The sequence below is a fragment of the Equus asinus genome, chromosome 2 (genome assembly GCF_041296235.1).
Source record: "Equus asinus isolate D_3611 breed Donkey chromosome 2, EquAss-T2T_v2, whole genome shotgun sequence".
In the NCBI taxonomy this organism is placed as follows: Eukaryota; Metazoa; Chordata; class Mammalia; order Perissodactyla; family Equidae; genus Equus; species Equus asinus.
The window spans coordinates 28,158,559-28,182,754 of record NC_091791.1 but is presented as its reverse complement, the minus strand read 5'-3'; the positions used below and the strand labels follow the sequence as shown (position 1 = coordinate 28,182,754).

At 52.6% G+C, this 24,196-nt stretch overlaps 1 protein-coding gene across 4 annotated transcripts; it reads right to left on the bottom strand.

Moving 5' to 3' along the window:
- Positions 1-2,585: 2,585 nt before the first annotated feature.
- LDB1 (LIM domain binding 1) lies at positions 2,586-15,021 on the bottom strand. 4 transcript variants are annotated; one of them, XM_044752101.2, is made up of 11 exons: positions 14,826-15,021; positions 6,454-6,556; positions 6,294-6,338; positions 6,107-6,182; positions 5,905-6,007; positions 5,559-5,731; positions 4,952-5,074; positions 4,657-4,740; positions 4,442-4,565; positions 4,087-4,235; positions 2,586-3,360 (listed from the first exon to the last, which is right to left on the bottom strand). In XM_044752101.2, the coding sequence occupies exons 1-11, from the start codon at positions 14,848-14,850 to the stop codon at positions 3,130-3,132; spliced, it is 1,236 nt and encodes a 411-aa protein (XP_044608036.1). In that variant the 5' UTR covers positions 14,851-15,021; the 3' UTR covers positions 2,586-3,129. The 4 variants fall into 4 exon arrangements, with proteins under 4 accessions (XP_044608036.1, XP_044608042.1, XP_014693154.1 ...); XM_044752107.2 differs by having other exon boundaries at positions 4,093-4,235; positions 14,826-14,985; XM_014837668.3 differs by lacking the exon at positions 14,826-15,021 and adding an exon at positions 9,371-9,958.
- Between the last annotated feature and the right edge of the window lie 9,175 nt (positions 15,022-24,196).

The following is a 24,196-nucleotide window of genomic DNA, read 5'->3' as shown; positions in this document are numbered from 1 at the left end:
CTCACTCACACAACTGCTGTCCCGGCAGCCCCATAACCCAACAGAATTGTACTGCAAAGCCATGTAATCAACAACACACCCTCATTTATGTACTTATGGCCTCCCACTCACTCAGCAGTCATGCCTTCTCTGCCTTGTTTAGCACAGTATCCCTAGCACCTAGAGTTGGGCCTGGTACCTGGAGACGGCTCAATGAACACTAGCTGAATTAATAAATCCGCCAGGACACATACCATAAACAAATGCAAATACAAGCCCGCATATATATTCACACATGTCGATGTTCCCTTACACACACATGTGCAAGCCCTCTCCCAGTTCAGCAATCACATATATACATACACTGGCACACACACTCAGGCAAAAAGGCCAGATATACACCTAGTGCCAGACACAGACACAATGCAGATAAGTGTTACCTAGCACTCCCAGGGTGAGTTGGTGGTAGCAGCTGGCTGGTAAATGTCCTTCAGTCAAGTCAGGCCTGCACAGGAGTCAGGGGGTGGGGCATGTGTGTATATGTGTTTAAGTGCAGGCCTTGGGGTCTTAAGGCCCTGGGGCAATAAGGAGCAGCAGGGCTGGCTGCAGGACAGGGCCAAGGTAACTGAGTGGACTGGAGACGGGGTGGGGAGATCATGTAGTCCTTTCCTCTGGTTTCTTCCTGCCAGCTGGGGAGGTGAGGGTAGAGACATAAGGTCTATGAGGCCTTACTTCAGATGCAGAGACCTCAGTTGGGGAATAGTCTGAGGCCTCAGATTCCTCTGCCTGGGATGAAAATGAGGGAGACTGGGTAGGAGGCTTTGTGTGTACTAAGACCACATCCCCAACCCACAGCAGGGTGGCCCTATCTAGCCAATCTTTAATGGTGAGGGAGGAGAGGACTTGGCGGGAAGTAACTGCCTGGAAGAGTCTAAGTGCCCTATTGCTCCTTCCATCTTCCTAGGGAGCTTCAGACTGCCCCCAAGCAATAGTACTTAGGCATCCTCCTCCCCATGCCCCCACCCAAAGTTAGCAAGGAGACAAACAAGCCTGCTACTCTTCTCTCACTTCCCCACCCAGGGACCTACTGCCAGGGGAGACTAGTTAAGAGATCTCAGCTGGGCTCGTAGGCTGGAGGCTGGGTAGGAGTAGGAAGCTCGCTGACAAAGACAGGACGAGACTCCCAGGCATTCTAACCAACTCCTCCAACTCAAGCCCCTCCTAGGCAAGGACCCCTTCCCCACCCCACCTCCAACAACTTAATCCAGGGCTGTCTAACCCAGGAACCCTTCCTCAGGAGAGCCACCTATCTGGCACCCATGACAGAGGTAGGGAACAACAAGGCCAGCCTGGGACACACAAGGAGCAACACCAGAAGAGGGAGGAGTGAGGGAAAATGTGAGATGGGAGTGAAGGGGAATTGACAAGTCCAATTCACACCTCCCCCCAGTGACTGGTCATAAGGACTGCAGGAAGGAGGGGAAAAAGATTGCCTTGGACTGAGTCATTATTAGGCATCAATGACCAACCAAGACACTCTCAAACCGAAAAGTCTCTTTATTGATTGGTACCATACATGACTCAAATGGCCCAAAAAAAAAAAAAAAAAAAAGGCATTACAGTCAGGGCGGGACATCCATCTTCCCTACCCCTTCCCTCAGCTCTTGACACAATACCCTTCCAACAGTGGCAGCTGGAGTGGAGGAAACAGGGTGTGGGGCCCCAGAATCCAGAAGGAAGAGAGGTGGTGCTAACACTTCTGGAACCGGCCACAGGGAAAGGCAGCGAAGCCAGAGAGCTGGGGCCAGACTTGTGGGACCCACCTCTTGGCCTCACCCTGGGCCCGGAGCCTCCACATGTCCAACCGTGAAATAGAGCTGAGGATCCTGGCTGCCTCCCCCTCCCTTCTATGAGGAAGGTGAAGGAGGGGATATTGGAAGATGAAGACCCTCTACTTCAGCTGGGGGACAGAGGCCTAAGGCTCCCTGGTGGGCTTAGAGCTGGCACATCCTCAGTGGCTCCTTCCCCTCTGTGGAGGGCAGAAGAGGACTAGATATGCAGTTTGAGGGGTTGGGAGAAGAGAGTACTGGAAAGAGCAGATGAACCCATCCCCCACCCCAGGCCTGCCCAACTGAGACGTAACAAAAAACACAGTGACAAACAAGGCTGCTCCCTTCCTTCCATACTCCCTAAGGGAGGGAGCCTCCACCTCCCCCATCCAAGACAGCTGCTCTAGTGGAGGACTTGTAAAGAATATACACACCATGGGGGGAGGGGGCTGGGACAGAGGGAATCACAGCACTAGGAGGGCAGGCCAGAGTCCTGGAGGATGGGGAAACAGAGACAACAGCAGGGGGTTGTCACGAAGGTGAGGCCATCAACGGCCCCCTACCCCATGCCATGCCTTCCCCAACTCCAGTCACCCCAGAGGAAAAGGGAAGAGAGATGGCAAAGTGTCTCCTTGGTCTGCAGCTCTCAAACTGTATAAAATGGTAATGCACACCCCCCTACCCCCATGCTCACCTCCATCTGGGCCCTAAGCCCCCCATCTGCCAGGAGTAGGGAGGTAGCTGGACTTTTAATAAGGGGAAGAGGGGGGACATGAGTGATCTTTTTTAAACTTACATTTTTAATAATATTATTTTTTAAAAAACTTGGAGCTGGGATAGGTGGCAGAAGGGAGGAGAAGCCCAGAGCTTTACTCCTCTACTACCAGCCACCTAGGGGAGGGATTGAGGGAGGGAAACTCAACCAAGCCCCATAACTTTAGTCTCTAAGGGCTGTGGGTACAGACAACCCCAGGCTTGAAGGGGGTGGAGTCAGGAGGATGGGGAACCCAAAACCTGGGGTGAGGATGGAGGTAAATGCCCTGGGGGGGTGGTCAGGACATTTCTCAAAGGCCCGGGGTCCACATAGGCATCCACATGAGTACCCCCTTCCCCCAAAAGGATCTGCAGAAGCCAGGCCCAGCCCAGGGCCAGTGGGGGGCAAATCTTGGCACCTGCCCCCAGCAAGTCCAGTTCCTCCCTGAAGCGGGTGGATAGAGGCTGCCCATTTTAGATGCTCAGTCTCTTCATTCTGTCTTCTGCTCCCTGGGGCTGCGAAGGGTGGGGCAGGTAGGCAGAGTGCTGGGTAGCCGTGGCGAGGCCTTTACTGGGAGGCCTGTGATGTGGGGTTCTCTGATTTGCTTTCTTGGCTGGATGGAGGCTTGCTGTTCCAGGGGCTGTTGGCGCCCAGGGCAGGGGAGTTGTTAAAGCTGTCCTCGTCGTCAATGCCGTTGGCCGCGTCAAACTGGGTGTTCTCCAGCCGGGTGATGAGCCTCTCGTCCTCGTCCCCGAACTCCCCGCCCATCAGGGTGGGCTCCCCCACCACCATCACATCCTGAGAGTGGCGGAGGTCCCCAAACATAATCGGGGCAGGGGCTCGCCCGGCCCAGGGAAGCAGATACCCCCAGAGCCCCAATACCCACCCAGGAAACAACACCCCCACCCCTCTCTCATACCCAGATTTAAAACCCCAACTCCTCTGACACCCTCAGGCCCTGGAATCCTTCCCACTGCAGGACTGCAGAGCATCAGAGCCTTTAACCCACATCCACTAGATTCTGGGAGAAGTCAACCTACTCTCCTAGCTCCCTAGTCTATCGCTCCAAAATTTTAGGGGCTCCTAAACTTCTGTCCACATGTAAGAGAGAGAGAGAGTAGATCAAAAACATCAATGTGGGAAGTGTGTGCATGTGCATGTGTATGTATTCCAGATTTGCACACATTCAAGTCTGTGTATCCCTCTATCCGTATGAGTCTGTGTATCTCTGATGGTCTGTGTCCCCCCAAGCTGTCTGTCCTGATCGTCTGTATGTTCTCAGGGCTGTCTCTGTCCCTTTATGTCCTATGATACTATGTCTGAGCCTGCATGATCACAACCATGCATGTGACTGAAACGGTCTCTCATCAGTGACAGGAGTTAGCCCATGCTAACTGGCAGAGTACAGTGAGAAAAACTGTCTTTGCTTCGATGCCTGCTAGTGAGCTCAGGCTGGGACAAGGTCAAGGGTCAAGGGTCAGCAGTGGGGCAGCCCAGAAGAGAGAAGAAAGCCGAGATGCTTACAGGTACCTGGCTGGAGAGGGCGAAGGTGCTGGCTGGGCTTTTCTTCTTGCTGTTGCTATTGTTGGTGTTGCCGCCCCCCGAGCTCATGGTGCTGCCCCCTGACATCTTCCGTTTCCGCCGTTTGCTGGGCTGCTGCCGTGCAGGCTCCGCTGTGCCAGAGAAAGGAGACTCAGGTGGGGCAGGGCCCTGGGCCCCTTGTTCCCCATTTTGGCTCCTAAGGAGCCTGAGCCTACCCTGATCCCAATCTTGCAGACCCAGGAGCGAAGAAGGGGCTTCGTGAGGAGACAGAGATACAGCCTTGGGGAGCAGCAGCATCAGATCCCGATAAGAGTAGGTGCAGGTGCCAGGCACTCACCGGGGGGTGCTACCATGCGCTGCCATTTCTGGAAAAGGCAGGTCTTGAGGCAGTCGCGGGGGCTGAGGCTGTAGGTCTTATGGCGGGACATGAGCTCCTGCATGGGCTCAAGTATCACACAGAGCTGGGGGAGACCAGAAGGTGGCTTGTCAGGGGAGAGACATGGAGCTGAGACTAAATAGGATGGGGCAAAAACTGGGTGATCAGAGACTCACACGGAGGTAGTTGAGAGTGGAATTGGACAGCCCACACCGGGTGATGTTTTTGGAGAGCTGATCCAACATCTGGGGGTCCTGGGCCTAGAGGGGGAAACAGATAAGAATACTAGTACCTGGGTTGCATCTGTGCCTTGTGACACTCCTGAGAGAGAAGAGGGGCTGTTATTAAACCCATTTTTCAGAAGGAGAAACTCTAACCCTCTAAGGTCACTGTCAGAAAATGGCAGCCCTTGTTCCACCCTCCCCGCTGCCTGCCCTCACCCTCGTGTCTTGGGTCCTGCCCACAACTCACGTGCATGGCAAGGATGCTGCGGGGGATGAGTTCTCGGTGCTGCCGGATGCTGAAATGCCACGTCTTTATCCGCATCATGTCGTCAAACATGAACTCCAGGTACAACCGGCCCTCCACACACACCTGGAGACAAGCTTGTCACAACACTGTCCCCTCCCCAATACCTGAAAGTATACCTGTTCTCCCATTTGTTCACAACTCTCCCACCGCCTACACTTCTGCCACCTGCATATAAATCTGGGTGCATAACTGACATAGACCATCCCCTCATATACCTGTCATACTGCTGGCCCTTTCACACTCATACACAGAGACAGTAGAAATGCTTGTCAGATCCTTGTCCTCTCCCCATGTAGCTAGTGACACACTTATTGCTTTAAGCTCTATAAGGGCAGGCTCTTGTTCACTGGCATACCCCTGTGGTCCAGAAAACTGTTACATACAAACTCAATAAATGTCTGCTGAATGTTGCAGCATGCCTGCCTTCCCTTCTTATCTTGCCACTTCCCAGTATGCCTTCCTGGGGAACAGCTGAGCACATTTTGGGAAAGAGGACAGGAATCAAACCCAGGTGCTTCAGTGTGCCACATTCAGCTGGGTTGCTAACCTGGGTGAACATGGGTTTGCCGTGCTGGGTCACCATGCTGCCCTGGTCACAGTCAAGGGACACAAAGTTGCTGTGGAATGCCTCCTTGGGGTGCTTAAGCACATAGTACAGCTCTGTAGCACCCCCCTCAAAGATGCTGCGGAAGTAGCGTGGGATCAGGGTCCGGCCAATGGCTGTAGAGATGGGACAAACTTTTCAGAACAGAAGGGCCTCAAAAAGGGTCAGGCAGATGTCACCCTTGCCAAGACAGATCCCCTGGGACAAATACCCACTCCCAGAACTTAGAAGGACACAGGAGGTATACACTGTCACAGCAGAGCTGGCAGGAACCCCAGAGGCCACTCACTATATCTCTTTGGTCCATCCTCCAGGCAGAAAGTGATGGTTAACATGGCATCATCCTCAAAGAACTCAGTTGTGAAAGCATCCCACCAGAGATTGTCACACTCCTAAGGAGCACAAGGAGGAATGTTTGTGTGTGCCAGAAAACATCCCACAGGAGTGCCCAGATGGCCCTCCTCCTCCCAGCCCCTTCCCCCTGGCCATACCTCTGTCCAGTTTTGAAGCCGTTTGTTAAGCTCGAATATTCTGTAGTCAGTTTGGTTGCCATATGGGGTGTGCCTCCTGGGGGAAGTGAAGAAGGAAAGTCAGTAGGAGCAGAATCTCTCCACACCCCCGCCTCTACTTTCACCCACATAATGGAAAGCACCTCCTTCTCCACTGGACTCTACTTACCCAATCCCAGGCTCCAGGTATGTAGGCGGGTACATAGGAGTTGGGCTGTGTAAGGGAAGAGGCTATGAGAATGGGGGTGGAAGACAGGAATTATTGGGGGGTATCAATCCCTCCCCTTTTCAGGCAGGATCCCATCTCCTGAAATGGACAAGAGACTCACCCCACATCCCGATCTAGCATGGTGCCGGGATGGAAAGGGGGAAAGGCGTTGCCGTTCGGGGGCTCCTTCGGCGAGTACAGCTTGAATGACTTTGAGGAACAACCTAGAAGGGAAAAGAAGAAGGGGTCCCGAGTCCCCCTTGAGAGCTCTCCTAGAAGTCTGCTAGACTGTGTGGACAGGGACTCATCTTTTGGAGGCCCCAGAGTGGACTAGGGGAGGGGGACTACTCTAGGGAGCACCTATCTCTGCTTCTAAATCTGGCTCCAATCTTGTTTTATTAAGAAACTAGAGGGCCGGCCTGGTGGCACAGCTGTTAAGTTCGCACATTCCACTTCAGTGGCCTGGGGTTTGCTGGTTTGGATTCTGGGTGCAGACCTACACACAACTTGTCAAGCCATGCTGTGGCAGGCGTCCCACATATAAAGTAGAGGAAGATGGGCACGGATGTTAGCTCAGGGCCAGTCTTCCTCAGCAAAAAGAGGAGGATTGGCGGCAGATGTTAGCTCAGGGCTCATCTTCCTCAAAAAAGGAAAAAAAAGAAAAGAAAAGAAACTAGAAGTACTCAGCCCTAATACCCAAGACCCCATTTCTTCACGTGGCTGAGCCCTGGATGATAGAATTGAAGCTGGGAAGAAATGTCAATACCATAGAACAAATAAATATCCAAACATTAGAATCTCATTTTGATAACCTCCCTTTTCATCTATATTATTTTGTTCAATCATCACAACAACCTTGTGAGGTGGCAGGGTCAACTCTAACATTCCCATTTCACAGATGAAGAACTGAAAGCTTAAGGAGACTTGCCAAGATCATAGCTGGTAACCAGCAGAGCCAGGACTAGAGCCCAGATCTTCTGATTCCCATATTCTGTAGTATTTCTACCTCTCTATTGCCCTCTGGAAATCAAGTTGGGGGAGGGGGAATGGGGATTTTGCCAACTCCCTGCCCCTCCTCCAACCCCAGGGTCTCAGGAGGGCAGGGGATCAAAGATAAAGGGGGGTGGGTGCCTGATGGGTGCCGCCCACTAGATAACCAGTTGGGCCTCTTGCCTCCCCCACCAACGGCCACTCCCTTATCAGCCCAGCCCCCTCCCCCACACCAGCCATGGGTCTAGTATTGTCTCCAAACCAGAAACCCAAGGCCTCAACCCCTTTTCTCTTTTGAGACTTGCAGTTGGGGAGAGAGGTAGATGGGCCTCCACTGGATCCCACTCTACTTACAAACAGAAAATAGGAGACCTGGGAAGGAGTCTAGATGCCAGGGGGCTCAGTCTAGGAGGCAACTGGTAACTAGACAAGGGTGTCTGCTTGTATTTATCTGTGCATGTGCACACGTGTCCCCTCTCCACCTCACCCAGCAGCACACAGTTCCTGGTGTACCATTTTCTGACTGGAAGAAGTGTTTCATTCACAGTTGAGTATGAGCCAGGTACTATCTTCCCCCTTCCCACCAGATAGGAGGGGAAACTGAGGCACAGCTCCAAAGGTCCTGACCCCAGTCATAGTTGCTTCCTCACGTTCCTAAAACTTGATTAAATTTGGAAGGGTAGCTGTATTGGCTGTATCTGAGCCCCCTCTGCAATTTAGATACAAAATCCATTTTGTTCCTTGGGGGGAAGAGACAAAGGAAGACCCCGTGCCAACATGTGTCATTTAATTCTCTCCCCAGAGCCCCCTCCTCATAATATGGGCAAATGGAGGTCCCAGAGGGGCCTATAGCACAGTCCCTGAAGGAGCCGAAAGTCAGAGCCTGTGTGTGCCTGCACACGCGTGTGCCTCATCTTGCCTAGCAGGCTTCCACCCTCAGCTTGCCCCAACATGCCTACCAAGGGCTGGAACCCAGCAGCCCCAGGCAGGATCAGGGTGCCCACAACAGGCCCTCACCCCATGCGTGAGCTCTCACAGGCCACGTCCACGTGCTCCCAGCACAGCACACACAGCCTTCACATGCCACTCTAGACTGAATGAGGAGCCTATGTCCTCAGGAAAGAGACAGTCTCTCCCATGCGCAAGTCTCTCCACTCCAGAGACAGACAGTCTAAGGCCATCTAGGAAGCCTAAGTTCACACAGCCCACCAGAGGCCAGGCCTGGGCACTGAGCCCAAGAGCCTAGATTATCAGACCTGGCCCTTGTCCCCTAACTAGGCCATCCATTCCCCAAAAGCATCACTGCCCCTGCCCCTCAGTTTCAGGGCCACTTGAAGAAAGGAGTCAGCTCAAGACACTGAAGAGAAGGGAGGCAGGAACCCCGGGTTCCTCTCTAAGTTTGAACAAAGTTTCAGAGCTTTTCAGAACTAGAGAACTGACAGGCATTGCCTGGGGCTGGGTAACAGTTCTTAGGAGCTAAACCCCAAAGCTCTGGGGCCTCTACATACACCTCCAGTGAATGGACACAAACAAATTCAGCATCTCTCCAGAGCCACAGCAACTCCCAGTAGCCCCAGCACAAGGGCTTGGGAGTGAGAAGGGAAGGGGAGGGAACATCACCCAGACCATCTGTCCCTGTTGCTGCCTGTCCCCAGCAGCAGGGGTAGAGGGAGCAAGGTGGGGGTGGGAGTGAAGAGGATGTGTCATGCAGCCATAGAGTCAGACACAGCGCCAGCTCGCACCTCTAGCAATTGGGGAGCCCTTAGGAAGGGGGAGAAGAGAGGAAGAGCCCAGAACTAGTAAAGTTTTTCAGGATGGAAGCTGCATCCTGGGGCTGAGGGGGACACCTCCAGCTGGGCATTTCCATGGTAACCAGCCGGACCTGAGGGCAGGCCCCCTCCCTTTGGGGACTGGCCACAGGTCAGCAGGCCTGAGAGCCCTGGCCTCTCTGAGCTGGGGCACCTCTCCCTCAGCCAGCATACCAGGCCTGGGCCAAACAGAGGACCTGCCACCCACCCCCAACAGGCTTGCAGGGTGCCCAGACTTACCTGGGAGAACTGAGGGGGCCAGGAGAGGTGCGGGGAGCGGCTGGAAGCCTAGAGGGGCCCTGGCAGGGGTGAGGACTGAGGGGGGGCCAACTTCAGCCGCTCATGTCCCGAGTGGGACAGGCAGGCCTGGCTGGGAGCTCCACTCCGCGGGCCGCACAAAGACTCGCACGCACAGCCTCGGCCAGCCCCGCGGCAGCCACAACCCCGGGGGAAAGTTACAATGGCCACTGGGCCGGGGGCTGGGGGCCAGGGGGCCGGCCTGGGGGGCGGGGGGCCGCGGGGAGTCCGGAGCCTTCTTTGTTTGCAAGGTTTCCCTCAACAATGGCTGCTCCGCTCTTTCCTCTCTCCTCCTCCTCCTCCTCGGCTCTCCCCGCCGCCGCCTCTCGCTGCCTCTGCCTCCAAGCAGCCCGCCCGCCCTCCCCAAGCCAGCGGGCCCCTCTGCCGGGGCACCAGGAGAGGCAGGGCCCGGCACTCACACTCACTCACACTCGCACACGCACAGACACACGCAGCGCCCGCCGGCTCCCTTCCTCTTCTCCCTTTCTCTCCCTCCCTCCTCGCTCGCTCTCTCCGAGCCTCTCTCAGAATGAGGCCCCAGGGCGGGCGGAGGGTGGAGCTGCCCCCACCGGCCCCGCCCCCTCCCTGCGAGGAAAGAGGAAGAGGGAGAGAGGGAGGGAGGGAGGGAGAGAGGGAGGCAGGCAGGGAGGACTGCTGAGAAAAACAAAAGAGAGATAGAGACTGGGAGAGATGGGGGACAGAGAGGTGGAGACGGAACAGATTGGGCCTGGAGGGACCTGGATCGAGGGGAGGCCTGTGGGGGCCAAGAACTGAAATGCGCCCCCCTCAGCCCCAAGCGTGCTGCTCAGGGGTGAGCAGGGGAGCCAAAGCCACAGGCAGGGATGGAGGAGGGTGCTCTCCTCTCTGGAGACTTCCAGTATCTTCAAACCACCTCCCAAACGTCCCCCAAATGTCCCCCAAATCTCTCTTCCTCTCCCGGGTGATCTCTCAGGTTGAAGGCTGGCCTGGGCTTCCACCCTGGGCTTCAGCCCCTGATGAAATCGCAGAGCAGCTGGGGGGAGGCTCTAGGGGGTTATTTTTGACAGAGACACACTCTGACTTCAGCCTGTAAACACTGATTGGAGGGAGGGGGGACACTCCAGGCTCCCTGCCCCCAACCCAGCTAAGTTCCAAGCCCCAACTTAGATCTGCCTTAGCAGGAAGCCCCCGGTCCCCCTCCACCAGAGACACGTGGATGCAGGGCAAAGAGGCCCTGTCAAAGCTGGGGAAGGCAACTTGCCCATCCAAGGGTCCCCAGAAAGGCTAGTCTGCTGCTGAGTCCTCCCCACCCACACACCCCTGCCCCACCAAAAAGGTATGTGGTTACAGGGGTAGGGCCTGTTCTCCAATGCAAGCTGGAACTCCCAAGAGAATGGGTGTTTGTAAACTTTGGGTAGTGGTCCAGGACCTGCTTCCCAGATAGATAGGAAAAAAGTCACACACACACACACACACACACACACACACAGGGGTGGGGGGCAGTACAGACCTCCTACTTCTTTGCAATTTGAGTCTCTGCTCCCTATCCCCTGTCGACCCACCCAACCATATTCACACACAGCCCCATGACAGGATTTCTCATGACTGTGTGATAATAATATTGCACCTGGCTCTGTGAACATCCTCCACACATAAATAACACATCTTACTTTTACACACATCAGTACCTAATATACACTCAACCTGTGATACACCTCAAACTCTAAATAAATCCAACCCAGGACATACATACACAGTCTATGTCAGACCCCGACTTCCATACACACTGGCATCTGTGACACACATGCCCCCTGACCCTGACACACACACCAAAACTGCATTACACCCCCTGAACTTGTGGCAGACTATTACATACACACCCTTACCATTTGTTACGCAGGGACTAACCCCATAAATCACCCTCCCTGAAACCTGCATACCATTCTCCATCATGGCCTGACCATACGATACACCCTAGCTTTCACAAACATACTGAAATCTGTGACATTCAGCCAGACCCTGCAACATACTACCTACCACCAGGACTTAAGACATTCCCACTGAACTCCAAATTTACAGCCCAACTCTGGGATAACCAGACCTCTCACCCTTTGTGTGAGACAATTCCTGTCATTTGTTTTGTGCCTTTAAACTTTCCATGGGTGCATTTATAGGTAGTACCTCAAGAGATCGTCACAGTATACAGGGCCAAATATTATCCTAACTTGAACAGTGGGACAGGAGGGCCTGAGGCTGGAACCGAGGACTTCTAACCCCACTCATACAAGCCCAGCCCTGGGGCATTTTGGGCATTTCTACTCCCTTCCCTCCAAGGAATGGCCACTCCTGGCCACAAATGACTGTCTACATGGAGAGGGGGGATGGGTGTGCGCTCTGGCGTCTGCCCCTAGTTCAGAGCTTAGAACTCGCACCCAGTCTATCCCCTCAAATTTCAGAGAGAAGGGCTCCTAAATACGAAGATGCATCAAGACTCAGGCATATCATTCAAATCAGGCACTCTCTTAGTTCCTCTTCTCTGCAAGTCTGCTCCTCTCTCAGTTCTGACTTAATTCCCCCACTTGCACAAGGACAGAAGAGGGCCAGCTAAAGAGATCAAGTCTGAGTTTGAAGGCCCTAAAATTGGGTGGGGTGGAGTAGGGAGAAAGCAGGGAGCAGCAAAGAATGACAAAGGTGATGAGGGAGAGATGAGAGACACCACCTCTCCTGGAGGTGGGAACTCCAAAGGTCAGCAGCCTCCCCTATCCCACAGGATAAGGTACCAGCACTGCCCCCTGCCCGGGCCCCCGGGGCTCCCTGACCCAGGCCTCCAGTGTGCCTGCCCCCCTTCCTTTGTCTGTGCCCGGCCTCCCGTTGGCCTGGCGCTCTGCCATCCTCCTCTCCTGGCTCCCAGCCGCCACCACTGCTGCCTCCTCCCCTCCCCCTACTCCTCCCTGCCTTAACCCTTCTGAGCCACATGCTGCCCCAGACAGGCCCTGGCCCCCTCAGCAACCTGCCCTGCCCAGGGTGATGCCCCTTAGCAGAGGTTCTCCCTGCTCCTGACCAAAGCCCCAGAAGCTATTCCCCACTCCAAGAAGCTCTATGGGAGCTGTGTGTGTGTGCGTGTGTGTGTATGTTGTGGTGTTTCCTTCCGCGTGTGCATGCGTGTGGGTCTGCGTGTGCTCTGGCTTCCCTCAGTCACATGTGTGGGGCATGTGCTGTCTCTGCCGGGCTGGGGGAGGAGGAGGAGGAGCCGGGAGACAGCAGAGCACAAAGGAGAGACTCAGACAGGCAGGCAGGCAGGCAGCAGGCAGGCGGCCTGCCAGGGCGCCCTGGCCCCCACCCCAGGGCTGCTCAGGTTAGGGGGGGCTCTTTGGGCCTGGACTGTACATGCTGCCATGATACGCTTGTGCTCAGCCATGTGCTCCCACTCACCCATGCAAGCCTGGTCCCCTCCCTTACCCCAATTCCTACCATTCCCCACCCCCAAGCACTCTCAAGCCCCTCCCCATGTGGTTCTCCTTGAAGTTTAACCTCCATCCATCTTATGTGGCGTCAATCCATAAGACTTCTTCACTTTCAGATATTGAGGAAAAAGACTCCTCACTCTTAACCATCTTTTGCCCCCTTTCCCCCAACCAGGCCACCAGACACACAAAAGGAACATGCCTTTTGGAGCACTGACTGAAGTTGTTCTCCCTCACATACACCCCTGTAGATGAGTCCTCTTCCTGTCCCCAGGCTGCTCCCAGAGAGACTGAGGGGGAAACTTTGTCCCTTCTCCTACTAGACCTAGACACTCTGCCCCAACTTCAGAGCCAACCTTCCTTACCTCCAGCCTGACAACCCTTCCATATCCACCTCCTATCCCCTATTCCTAGGAACTAAGAATCAAAATTTAAGACTCAGCCCTATAGCTTGTTCAGAGCCCTACTTAGCTTCTGCTATGCTCATGTGTGGTGATGGAAGACCAAGGCCATGGGGCGGACTCAGAGCATGGATGGATCTGAACAGGGTACCCAGCATGGGGGCAATTATAAAGAAAATACACACACAAGCATACACACCAAGCTGGTAGGAGGAGGAATGATGGGGCCAGGCAGGATTCCAGCTTGACAAGCTCTTCCCTCTCCTCCTCTCCCTCACCCTCTGCAGCAGGAGGCAGGGGTTTCCCACACCCAGATATTCCAGGATCCTCAGGATCTACTAGCCCTTCCTCTGGGCTTCATGGACCTTAAATGTCACCCTCAGCAGGCACTTTAACCGTGTGCCCAGCCCAGCATAGCTTGGCCTGGGTCACATGATTTTCAAGGAAGCTTCTGCACTGGCAGCTTCCCTTGGGGCCTGGGGGCTGGGGTGGGGGTGCTGTTGTGGGGTTTGGGTCTCCCAGAGCACAGGGCATCTGGAGGGGCAAAGGATCCAAACCAGGCTAGATTCAGGGACACATGACTATGAGAAAGACACTAACTACAGCCTGGGACAGGAGGGGGTCCTGCAAATAATTCAAGAACCCAGAGTCCTAGGGATGGGGATAGACGGTGTTCTGAGACTGTCTGAAGAATACCTCTCCAGTCACATAACCTCTCTCTTTCCTTTTGGCAGTGAGGCAGAGCCTCTTCCTCCCCAGGAAAGAACTCAGACCCAGGCTGTCACTGGCAAGAGCTGATGTGTGTTTTGGGGAGGGAGGGAACTGAGCCTAAGTCGTCTCCCCAGTTCTCACTTTGGGGTCAAACATTGCTCCCCTCAACTCAAGTCTCACAAATCACTCTATTTCCTAGCTTGCCTGGGGCTGCCACATTCCCCCTCCCACTAGGGCAGAGACTGCCAGACCCGAGGGGCCAATTATCTGCCCCCCCCTCCCCCCACAACACACAGGAGTACCTCCAGTCCCTCAGGAGGGCCAACCTTCCCTGACAACAGGCAAGAAAATTTGGAGGGGGGCAAGAAGGGCTCCAATCAATCCCTATCCCCAAACACAGACCTCAGAAATAGACAAGAGGGGGTGTCACAGAATATCTAAGAGGGAATAAGCAGAAGAGAAGTGGGGGCAACCCAAACCAGCCAATCACAACTCTATGATGACCCAAGGGGGGGGGTCAAAAGTCCAGACTCACTTCTGATTGGCTAACACCCTGGAATTCTGGGAATTTCTGCCCCCCAACCCAGCCCCAATTAGCCTCCCCCCACAAAAACAGACTCATAAGCTACCCCCAGCACCCCCTCCCCGTGCCTCTGGGCTGCTGCGCATTTACACAGTTGGGGAAAGCCCTCCCCCAGACTGAGGCCCCGCATATCCCTCACAGCCCCCGACCTCCGCCACGCCATGGACGCCCCCCACACAAGTTCTCGCCAAACAAGGGGTGAGGGATCTGCCGGGAGGGTTAGGGAGGGAGGGGCCGGACGGCCGCGCGGCCCCACTCACCAGGACAGGCACAGCCCACTGACATCTTCACATCGCCCGCCGCTGAGGGCCCAGCCGAGTCACGGTGCCCGCCCCGCGCGGGGACAGGCCGGGCATGAGCCGCCGCCGCCGCCCGCGGCCCCCGCTGCCCTCGCCGCCGGCCCGGCCCGGCTTCGGCCCGGTGCGGGCGGCCCCTGGCTGCAGCGAGGGGCCTGTCAGGCGCGGAGCAGACAGGAAGGAAGCCAAGCAGGAAGGCGAGCTGCCTCTGCGTGTGTGCGTCCCCGGAGTGTGTGTCCGTGTGTGCGCGTGTGCGTGTGCGTGTCTGTGCGCTCCTGCCGCCCTCCCCGCCGCCACCGCCGCCGCGGCTCGCCCCCCTCTTCCTCTCCCTCTCGCTCTCCCTCTCCCTCTCGCTCTTGTACGCGCCCGCTCTCCAGCCCCAGCCGGGCTGGGCCGGGCTTTATTAATATGCTAATTGCCTGCTAGTGGGAGGGGAGAGCCGTGTCAAAGTGACCCGGGCGGGCGCGCAGCGAGCGACGACGTGCGTGCGCCGCGCGGCGGGCGGGCGGCGAGGGGCCGAGAGCGTTCAGGGAACGGCATGCATGTGACGCAGCTTTTAAAAAAGGAGAAGGAGGCAGAGACCCCAGAGAGGGAGGGCGGGGAGGAGGGCTCGGAGGCGAAGCCTCGCACTCGGTGTCGGTCCTCGCGTGCCGCCGAGCTGGGAGCGTAGCTGAGACGGAGCGGGAGCCGGGACTGGGGGAGGCGGAGCCAGGGTGGGCTGTGAGGTGTAGCTCTCTCTCCACCCCCGGCCGCGCTGAGGGAGGGAAAAGGTACTGCCGACCCCCAGCCATGCTCTCTGCTGAGACCCCAGTCTTACTCTGGAGACTGCCTGTTACGCGTTCCCACCCCAACGTGGGTGGGAAAAGAAGTATTATCTTAATTCTTGTAGCAAACCCTCAACTCGCCTCCTCCCAAAATTAACCACCTTCCCTTGCCTGCTAAACCAGTTGGGATTAGAGCTAAAAGGGTTAATTAAGTGGTTCCCCGCCCTGCTCCGCCTAAGGGCCTGGGATCTGTGTTTTGCTGGGGGGAGGGAGGCAGCGGAATGACCGCCAGGTTGGACTGGGGAGTGGGGGAATCACAAGCCGTGCTTCCCCCTTGCAGGCTGTGACTCATCAGTCAAGAGACTCTTCCCTTCCCCCTTTCTCCATCCAGTCTCGGCCTCCCCCAACCACCCCTCGCCTGGAAGCTGCTCTCCTTTGAGGGCCTCTGAGACTGGGGAGGACAGGAAGCAGACCCCTCCAGTGCCCCCTACCCGTAGAGGCTGAGGCCATGGTGGGGGGTGGGTGGGAGGGAGGATGATCTGGATGGTCAATGTAAAGAACTCTATTTCCCCAGGGAGGAGCCTCCCAACCTTCAGGCATTCCTCAAGGACTCCCCAACCCAGCCCTGGGAAGGGCGGGGGGGCAAGCTCCCTCTCCATCCCTTCCCAAAAGCCCAGCCTTAGCTGCCTCATAAACAGGAAATACCTATTAGCAGGGAGGAGGGAGGAGAGAGGAGCCGTCTGGAAGAGAGAGTTGTCCCCCTCCCTTCTTGGGGGGGGGTCCCCAGCTGCTAGCTTCTCTTCCTTAAGCTTCAGGGTGGGCTCTAGGAGTAGATGCTGGGAACTTGGGTTGGTATCCCCTTCCTAGGGCATCTGGCCCAGATTGGATAGGGGGGTCCTCCTCCCCTTTGTTACTTAGCAGGGGATTGATTGCAGAGGTTCCCTCACTCCTGCCCAAAGTCAGCACAGCTGGCTTGACTGCCTGGGAGGGGATTACAGATGTGGAGGCTTAAGTGTTTATAAGACCCCTTCTCTCCACCTCAGCTTTTGCCAAGGATCACGAAATGATGGGTGGATGGATGCAGAGTCCGGGGGTTGAGAAGAGGGCCTGCGAGGTTATGAGGACCCCCTCCCAGGTGCTTAGGAGAGGGTGGGGGAGGGGAGCTGTGAGTACAGCCACAGGCTAACTCTGGCATTCCCACCCACATTGTGGATTCCCCCACCCCCAGCTTTCCCTATCCCCACCCCCACCGGGGGGTGGTGGCGGGTGGAGGGAGGTGGTGGTAGGGGGCTGCAGAGGGACGTGACTGAAGCCGTCCACACTTATACAAGTGTTTCCTTGGCAGCATCCCCTGCCTGTGTCAGCCTCCTCCCACATTCTCCCAGGCGAAGGTCAGCACTAGAGGGACTAAAGGGAACTGGAATTTTGGAGACCCAGGTTTGAATTCCAGCTTTGCCTTCACTAGCAAATGATCTGGGATAACTGCTCTAGCTTTGGTACCTGCACCTTGGTGAGACTCAAACTAGACAATGTGTGCCCGGTCAGCTAGCCCAATGCCAGCAGTACTCAGTATACATTAGCACCTTTCTGCTTTCTTTGTGGTTATCTGTTTTTTCAAGAGTGTTGGGAGCAGGCTGGATTGGCTGGAGGACTAGAGGTAGTGTGGAGGAGGAGGACTACATGCCTTGACCCATTTTACTCTCTGCTGTCCATGAATTTGCCTTCCTCCAATCCTGTGACCACTTACCCCTAAGGCCAGTCATTCCAAACAACTAGCTTGGCCAGATTCCATGGTGATCACCAATCACCTGGGTAGACAAAGGGGCTTACAACCCACCCTGAAGGGGACTTTGCCTCCTTTGAATCTGAGATTCCCTTCTAGCAGATTACATGTGTGGAAGGTGGAAGGCAAGGAAGAAGAAAACACTATGTGCCAAGCACTGAGCTAGGTGTTTCATACCTGAGGATTCATTTACTTTTCTTGACGACCTTTGGAAGAAGGTGCTCTTACCTCCATTGAACAAGCAAGAAAACTGATTTTCAGAGAGGTTAATAAATTTAAACTTGTCTGTAAAATATTCTTCTCTTTCTTTTTTGCCTACCACTAGTTAATGCCTCCTTTAAACCTGAGTTCTAGCTTTACCTTCTCTGGGAAGATGCTCCTCTCACTCCCACCTCAGTGGATCTAGTGGCCCAGTTTCCTTTAAAGAAATATCTCAACAAGGTTGAATGGGTGATTAAGGTAAGTGACTTCAGTTCCTTGAGGAGTTTAGGGATGGGGCTTAGGGAGGTTAAGTAACTTCCCTGAGGTCACACAGCTAACAGGTAGTTGACCCAGTGCTCTTCTTCCTGCCTTACTTCCAGTATGGACCAGACCTGGGGAAGGAGAGAACATCCTTGAAGCAGCTCTGGGAGTTGTGGTGCAGGCAAAAATGAGAAGAGAAGTCACAGATGCCTGGCAGATAGACCTGAGGTGTGGTAGGGAGGTGGTGAACCCATGTGGAAGGTCTTTAATGACAATGTCCTGGAGGATGGCGGACTTCGCTGATTTGGATGGCTGGATACTAGCACCCACTATTCTTTTTCTTTTTCTTCTTTTTTGAGATGAAATCATGACATAAATTAACCATTTTTTTTAAGATTTTATTTTTTTTCCCTTTTTCTCCCCCAAAGCCCCCGGGGACATAGTTGTATATATTTTTTTAGTTGTGGGTCCTTCTAGTTGTGGCAGGTGGGTTGCCACCTCAGCATGGCTTGATGAGTGGTGTCATGTCTGCACCCAGGATCCAAACCAGTGAAACCCTGGGCCACCGAAGCGGAGCGCGCCAACTTAACCACTCAACCATGGGGCCGGCCCCTAAATTAACCATTATAAAGTGAACAATTCAGTGGCATTCCAATATTTTTTCATACCAGTCATTAGTGCAAGATGGATTCTAGACATGGGATGCAGTGAAGTGGGAGGTACACAGGAGAAAAGGTGAGGTAAGGAAAGGTGGAGGCAAGAGGACCCCCACAGAAAGGCAGAAAGCAGAAGCAACTGGCTTGGCTTGCTCCAGGAGAGGTGGGCTCCCTGCTTCTCCCAGCTCTTAGAACCTGTCCCATCCAACTCCCTCTCCTGACCTTGACCTTGGCTTTCTCTATTTTCTCCCACATTTCTCTTATCCCTGAAACTTCCTCAAATACTTATTGGCGTTGCTTGCTCTTTCAAGGATGAATCTTTTTCCATAGATGTAGTAGATGATATATGTCTTATTGATAGCTGTGCCCCCAGCACCTAACAGAGTGCCTAGAAACTACTATGTGCCCTACAACATTTGTTGAATGATTATAAGAATTCTGATAGGGTTTATTTTCCCCGCCCCAACATGTCTCCTTCCCCTCTTGTCCGTTTACCATCATCATCACCATCACCATTTACCACCATCATTCCTTTCTCTGCCAAAGGAGTGTCTCAAGCATGTAAGAAACTCCCAGGAGGGCCCAGCCTGGTGATGCAGTGGTTAAGTGCGCAGATTCTGCTTCAATGGCCCAGGGTTCATTGGTTCGGATCCCAGGTGCGGACATGGCACCTCTTGGCAAGGCATGCTATGGCAGGCATCCCACATATAAAGTAGAGGAAGATGGGCACGGATGTTAGCTCAGGGCCAGTCTTCCTCAGCAAACAGAGGAGGATTGGCAGCGGATGTTAGCTCAGGGCTAATCTTCCTCAAAAAAAAAAAAAAGAAGAAGAAGAAAGAAACTCCCAGGAAACCTGTTAAGGATGTAGAAGGACCCACCCTCAGATGGAGGAAATCTTATATCTGGAGAAGGACAGGGATCTAGGAGTCTGCATTTTAAAGAAGTTCCTAAGGTGATTCTTATACATGCCAGGTTGGGGATAGTTCTTTCTTCTAAAAGGATCCTTGCCCTTGCCCACCAAGTGGAAGAAACCTATTTGTTCATCTCTCCTCCCATAAGCAATTGCTCAGTACAGTGGAGGAGACACCATGTAGCAAATGGTTTAACTCATCCTTATCCTCAATTTCTTCCTCATTAGCATGCGGATAGTAATCCCTGCTTTTCTAATTCTTTCAGGGATATTGCAAAGATTTGATGGTATGTGACAGCAAGCTGAGGACTGTAAATCATTCCTCAAATGTGTGCAGTTTGGGGCTAAAAATAAAGCACTAAAACGGATGTTGCCTGAAGGTTTGCAGCTCCTTGGTAGAGTAACTGCAATCCAAGTATATTAATTATCTATTGCTGTGTAACAAGTTACCCTCCAATTTAGCATCTTAAAACAACAAATTTTTATTATCTCACTCAGTTTTTGAGGGTCAGGAATCCAGGAGTGGCTTAGCTGGTGGTTCTGGCTCAGGGTCTCTCACAAGGTTGTAGGCAAGCTGCTTTCCAGTTCTGCAGCCATCTCAAGGTTTCACTGGGGCTGGAGAATCTGCTTCCAAGTTCACTCTCATGGTTGTTGGCAGGCCTCAGTGCTTCCATGGCTGGTGGGCAGAGGCTTCAGTTTTTTGCCACATGGGGCTTTCACAACATGGCACATTGCTTTCACTAGAGTAAGAGATGTGCAAGAGAGGGATAGAGAGAGAGAACAAGAGCACCTAGGCTGAAAGCCTCAGTCTTTTTATAACCTAATGTTGGAAGTGATATATCATCACTTCTGCATTATGGTATTAGTCACACAGACCAACCCTGGTACAATATGGGAGAGAACTAGAGAAAAATGTGAATAACAGGGGCCGGCCCTGTGGCCGAGTGGTTAAGTTCTTGAACTCTGCTTCGGCGGCCCAGGGTTTCACCAGTTCAAATCCTGGGCACGGACATGGCCCTGCTCCTCAGGCCATGCTGTGGCGGCGTCCCACATGCCACAACTGGAAGGATCCACAACTAAAAAAATACACAACTATGTACTGGGGGGCTTTGGGGAGAAAAAGGGAAAAAAAAATAAAATCTTTTAAAAAACCCAAAAAACGTGTGAATAACAGGAGGCAGAGATTATTAGGGGCCATCTTGAGGGTTTCCAATCACACCAGGTTCAGTCCTCAGTGTTGTAGGTCTGGAGATTCAATTTAGGCGAATCAGAATTCATCAAATTCAGAAGACTGGCTCACACAAATTAAATACACGTGATGCATTATCTGGGTACTGCTCTCCCTCTTTTCTAGAACTCTTTAATTAAACTGGTCTTCCTTCTGAAGACAACAAACGTGTTCCCACTTCAGAGCCTATGCACTGGCTGTTCTTACCACAGAACGCTCTTTGAATGGCTAGAACTTTCTCGTGATTCAGGTCTTACCTCAAATATCTCCTCCTCAGAGGCCTTCCCTGATCACACCATATAAAATTGTTCCCCCTTACCTTTTACACTTTCTATCCCATTTATTTTCTGATAGTACTTATGGCTCTGTGAAATTATTTTAACTCTTTGTTTACTTGGAGATTGTCTCCCCACTGGAATGTGAGCTGCACTAGGGAGGGTTTTTGGTCCATTTTATCACTGCTGTATCTCCAATGCCTGAAACAATGCCTGGCATGTAGTAGGCACTCAGTAAATAAATTAGAATGCTGATTTGTTCGTTCACACTGAGAAATATGTGTCATATGAACTGGACACTTTGTCTCACTTGATCAACGCACTTTCTCCCCATAGAAAATGATATGGGAAGTCAGTTATTATAGTCAGATGAGTCTTTGATGAGCTTGGAGCCAGGCAAGGACACATGGTTGGAGGTTCCCAGTGTTTGGTGGCCTGCATCTCTGAGGTTTTTCTTAATAGACCTTAGAAAGGCACCTGCCAAGGATACTAGTAGCCATGACACCCCTGTCCAGGTGGCATTGGAGACCCAAAGACATATTCTTTTCTTTCTTTCTTTCTTTTTTTTTTGGATGAGGAGCATTTGCCCTGAGCTAACATCCATTGCCATCTTTTTTTGCTTAAGGGAGATTAGCCCTGAGATAACATCTGTGCCAATCTTTCTCTCTTTTGTATGTGGGATGCCTCCACAGCACGGCTGATGAGTGGAGTAGTTCCACACCCAGGATCTAAACCCATGAACCTCGGCCATCAAAGCAGAGCACAAGGAACTGTAACCACTTGGCCATGGGGTGGCCCCCCAGAGACATAGTCTTATCTTTTTTAGTAGATTCCATGCAGACACCATACTTAGGTGAGTAGATTGTTTCATCAGATGCTGAATAAAGCAAAAGTGGCACAATTTTCTGCTTTCTTTAACATTAATCTTCTTCCCTAAGCCTCATCTACATAATGATGACCATAATTAGTGTCCAAATCACCAGTATTTACAGAGCATCTCTAAGAGTATGTTTCTTCCACGGAGAAAGAATTGTGTCATCCTGTATTGGTTCTTACTGATTTCTCATAGGCAATTATTTCCAAGTTTTTGGAAATAAACTTTATTGTTGCCCCTCAAATGACTATTTTATAGAGAAAATTGTGAACAGATTCAGTTGCTGAATTTGTGGCATTTAAAGCCTATTTGGGGGAACAAAACTAATTCACCGGAAAGATTAAGAAACTAGCTAAAATGAGGTTTCATTAGTCTGCCCAGGGTGCCATAACAGAATACCACAGCCTAAGAGGCTTAAACAACAGAAATTTTTTTTTTAAAGGTTTTATCTTTTTTCCTTTTTCTCCCCAAAGCCCCCCAGTACATAGTTGTATATTTTTCATTGTAGGTCCTTCTAGTTGTGGCATGTGGGACACTGCCTCAGCATGGTTTGATGAGCAGTGCCATGTCCGCGCCCAGGATTCGAACCAATGAAACACTGGGCCGCCTGCAGCGGAGTGCGCGAACTTAACCACTCGGCCACGGGGCCAGCCCCGCAACAGAGATTTATTTTCTCACAGCTCTGGCGGCTGGAAGTCCAAGATCAAGGTGCTGGCAGGGCTGGTTTCTGGTGAGACCTCTTTGCCTGGCTTGCAGGCATCTCTTCCTCTTTTGACACCAGTCCTATCTGATTAGGTTCCCACCTTTATGATGTCGTTTAACCATATGTACCTCCTTAAAGGCTCTCTCTCCACATACAGTAATATTGGGGGTGAAGCCCTCAGCATGAATTTTGCCGTGGGGGTGGGGCACACAATTCAGTCCATAACAAAGGTCCTCTCCTCTCATGAATTTTTGTGGGAATGTATATATATATATTTTTAAGATTTTATTTTTCCTTTTTCTCCACAAAGCCCCCCAGTACATAGTTGTATATTTTTAGTTGTGGGTCCTTCTAGTTGTGGCATGTGGGACTCCACCTCAGCATGGCTTTATGAGTGGTGCCATGTCCGCGCCCAGGATCCGAACCGGTGAAACCCTGGGCCGCCAAAGAGGAGCATGCAAACTTAACCACTCAGCCATGGGGCTGGCCAGCCCCTGGTGGGAATGTATATTGATGCAACCTTCTTGAAGGGCAATTTGGCATTACCCACCAAAATTTCAAATGTGTACATCCCTTATCTCAGCAATCTCATTTTAAGGAAGCTATTCCATAGAGTAAACAAAAGTGCAGAGATGCATGTATAGATGTACAAGAATGTTCACTGTAACTTAACTTGTAACAGTGAAAAGCTGGAAATAATAATGGTATATTTGTATAATGGTACTGGTATTCACTAAGATTTCAGTAAATATTTGGTTAGTGAATGGACTAATGTATTGTTACATGATAAAAATCAAGTTGTAGAACAACACATGAAATGGTTCTTTTTTTGTTGAGGAGGATTAGTCTAGAGCTAACATCTGCTGCCAATCCTCCTCTTTTTGCTGAGGAAGACTGGCCCTGAGCGCACATCCATGCCCATCTTCCTCTACTTCATATGTGGGATGCCTGCCACAGCATGGCTTGCCAAGTGGTGCCATGTCTGCACCCAGGATTCCAATTGGCGAACCCCGGGCCGCCTAAGTGGAACGTGCGCACTTAACTGCTGTGCCACTGGGCCAGCCCCGAAATGGTTCCATTTTTGGATGAAGAAAAGACCACTATGTGTCCCTATACCTTGTTATTATTATTTTTAATTTTTATTTAATTTTTATTATTTATTTATTTGTTTGTTTGTTTGTTTATTTATTTATTTTTTGAGGTAGATAAGCCCTGAGCTAACATCTGCCAGTCCTTCTCTTTTTGCTGAGGAAGACTGGCCCTGAGCTAACACCCATGCCCATCTTCCTCTACTTTGTATGTGGGATGCCTACCACAGCATGGTGTGCGAAGGGTGCCGTGTCCACACCTGGGGTCCGAACCTTGGAACCCCAGGCTGCGGAAGCGGAACGTGCACACTTAACCATTGCGCCACCGACCGGCCCCTCTGTACCTTATTATACGCATAGAAAAAGTGTGGATGAATACACGCGTAAGTGGCAAGGGTTAAATCTGGGGAGTAATATTGGTATTTGCAGGCCAAGTATATCTTTTACTTTATAGGTTTGTACTCTGAAGTGACTTTTAAACTTTTGTAATAAAAAACCTTTTTAGGGGCCGGCCGGGTGGCGCAGCTGTTAAGAGCGCACGCTCTGCTTCAGGGGCCTAGGTAGGGTTTGCCGCCCGGACCCGGGGTGCGGA

Coding starts and splice junctions, on each gene's coding strand:
- LDB1 (XM_044752101.2), bottom strand. CDS start 14,850: ATGTCAGTGGGCTGTGCCTGTCCTG. Junction 6,339..6,453: donor ATGCTAGATCGGGATGTGGG/GTGAGTCTCTTG, acceptor TCCCTTACACAG/CCCAACTCCTATGTACCCGC. Junction 3,361..4,086: donor CCCTCTCCAGCCAGGTACCT/GTAAGCATCTCG, acceptor CGCCACTCTCAG/GATGTGATGGTGGTGGGGGA.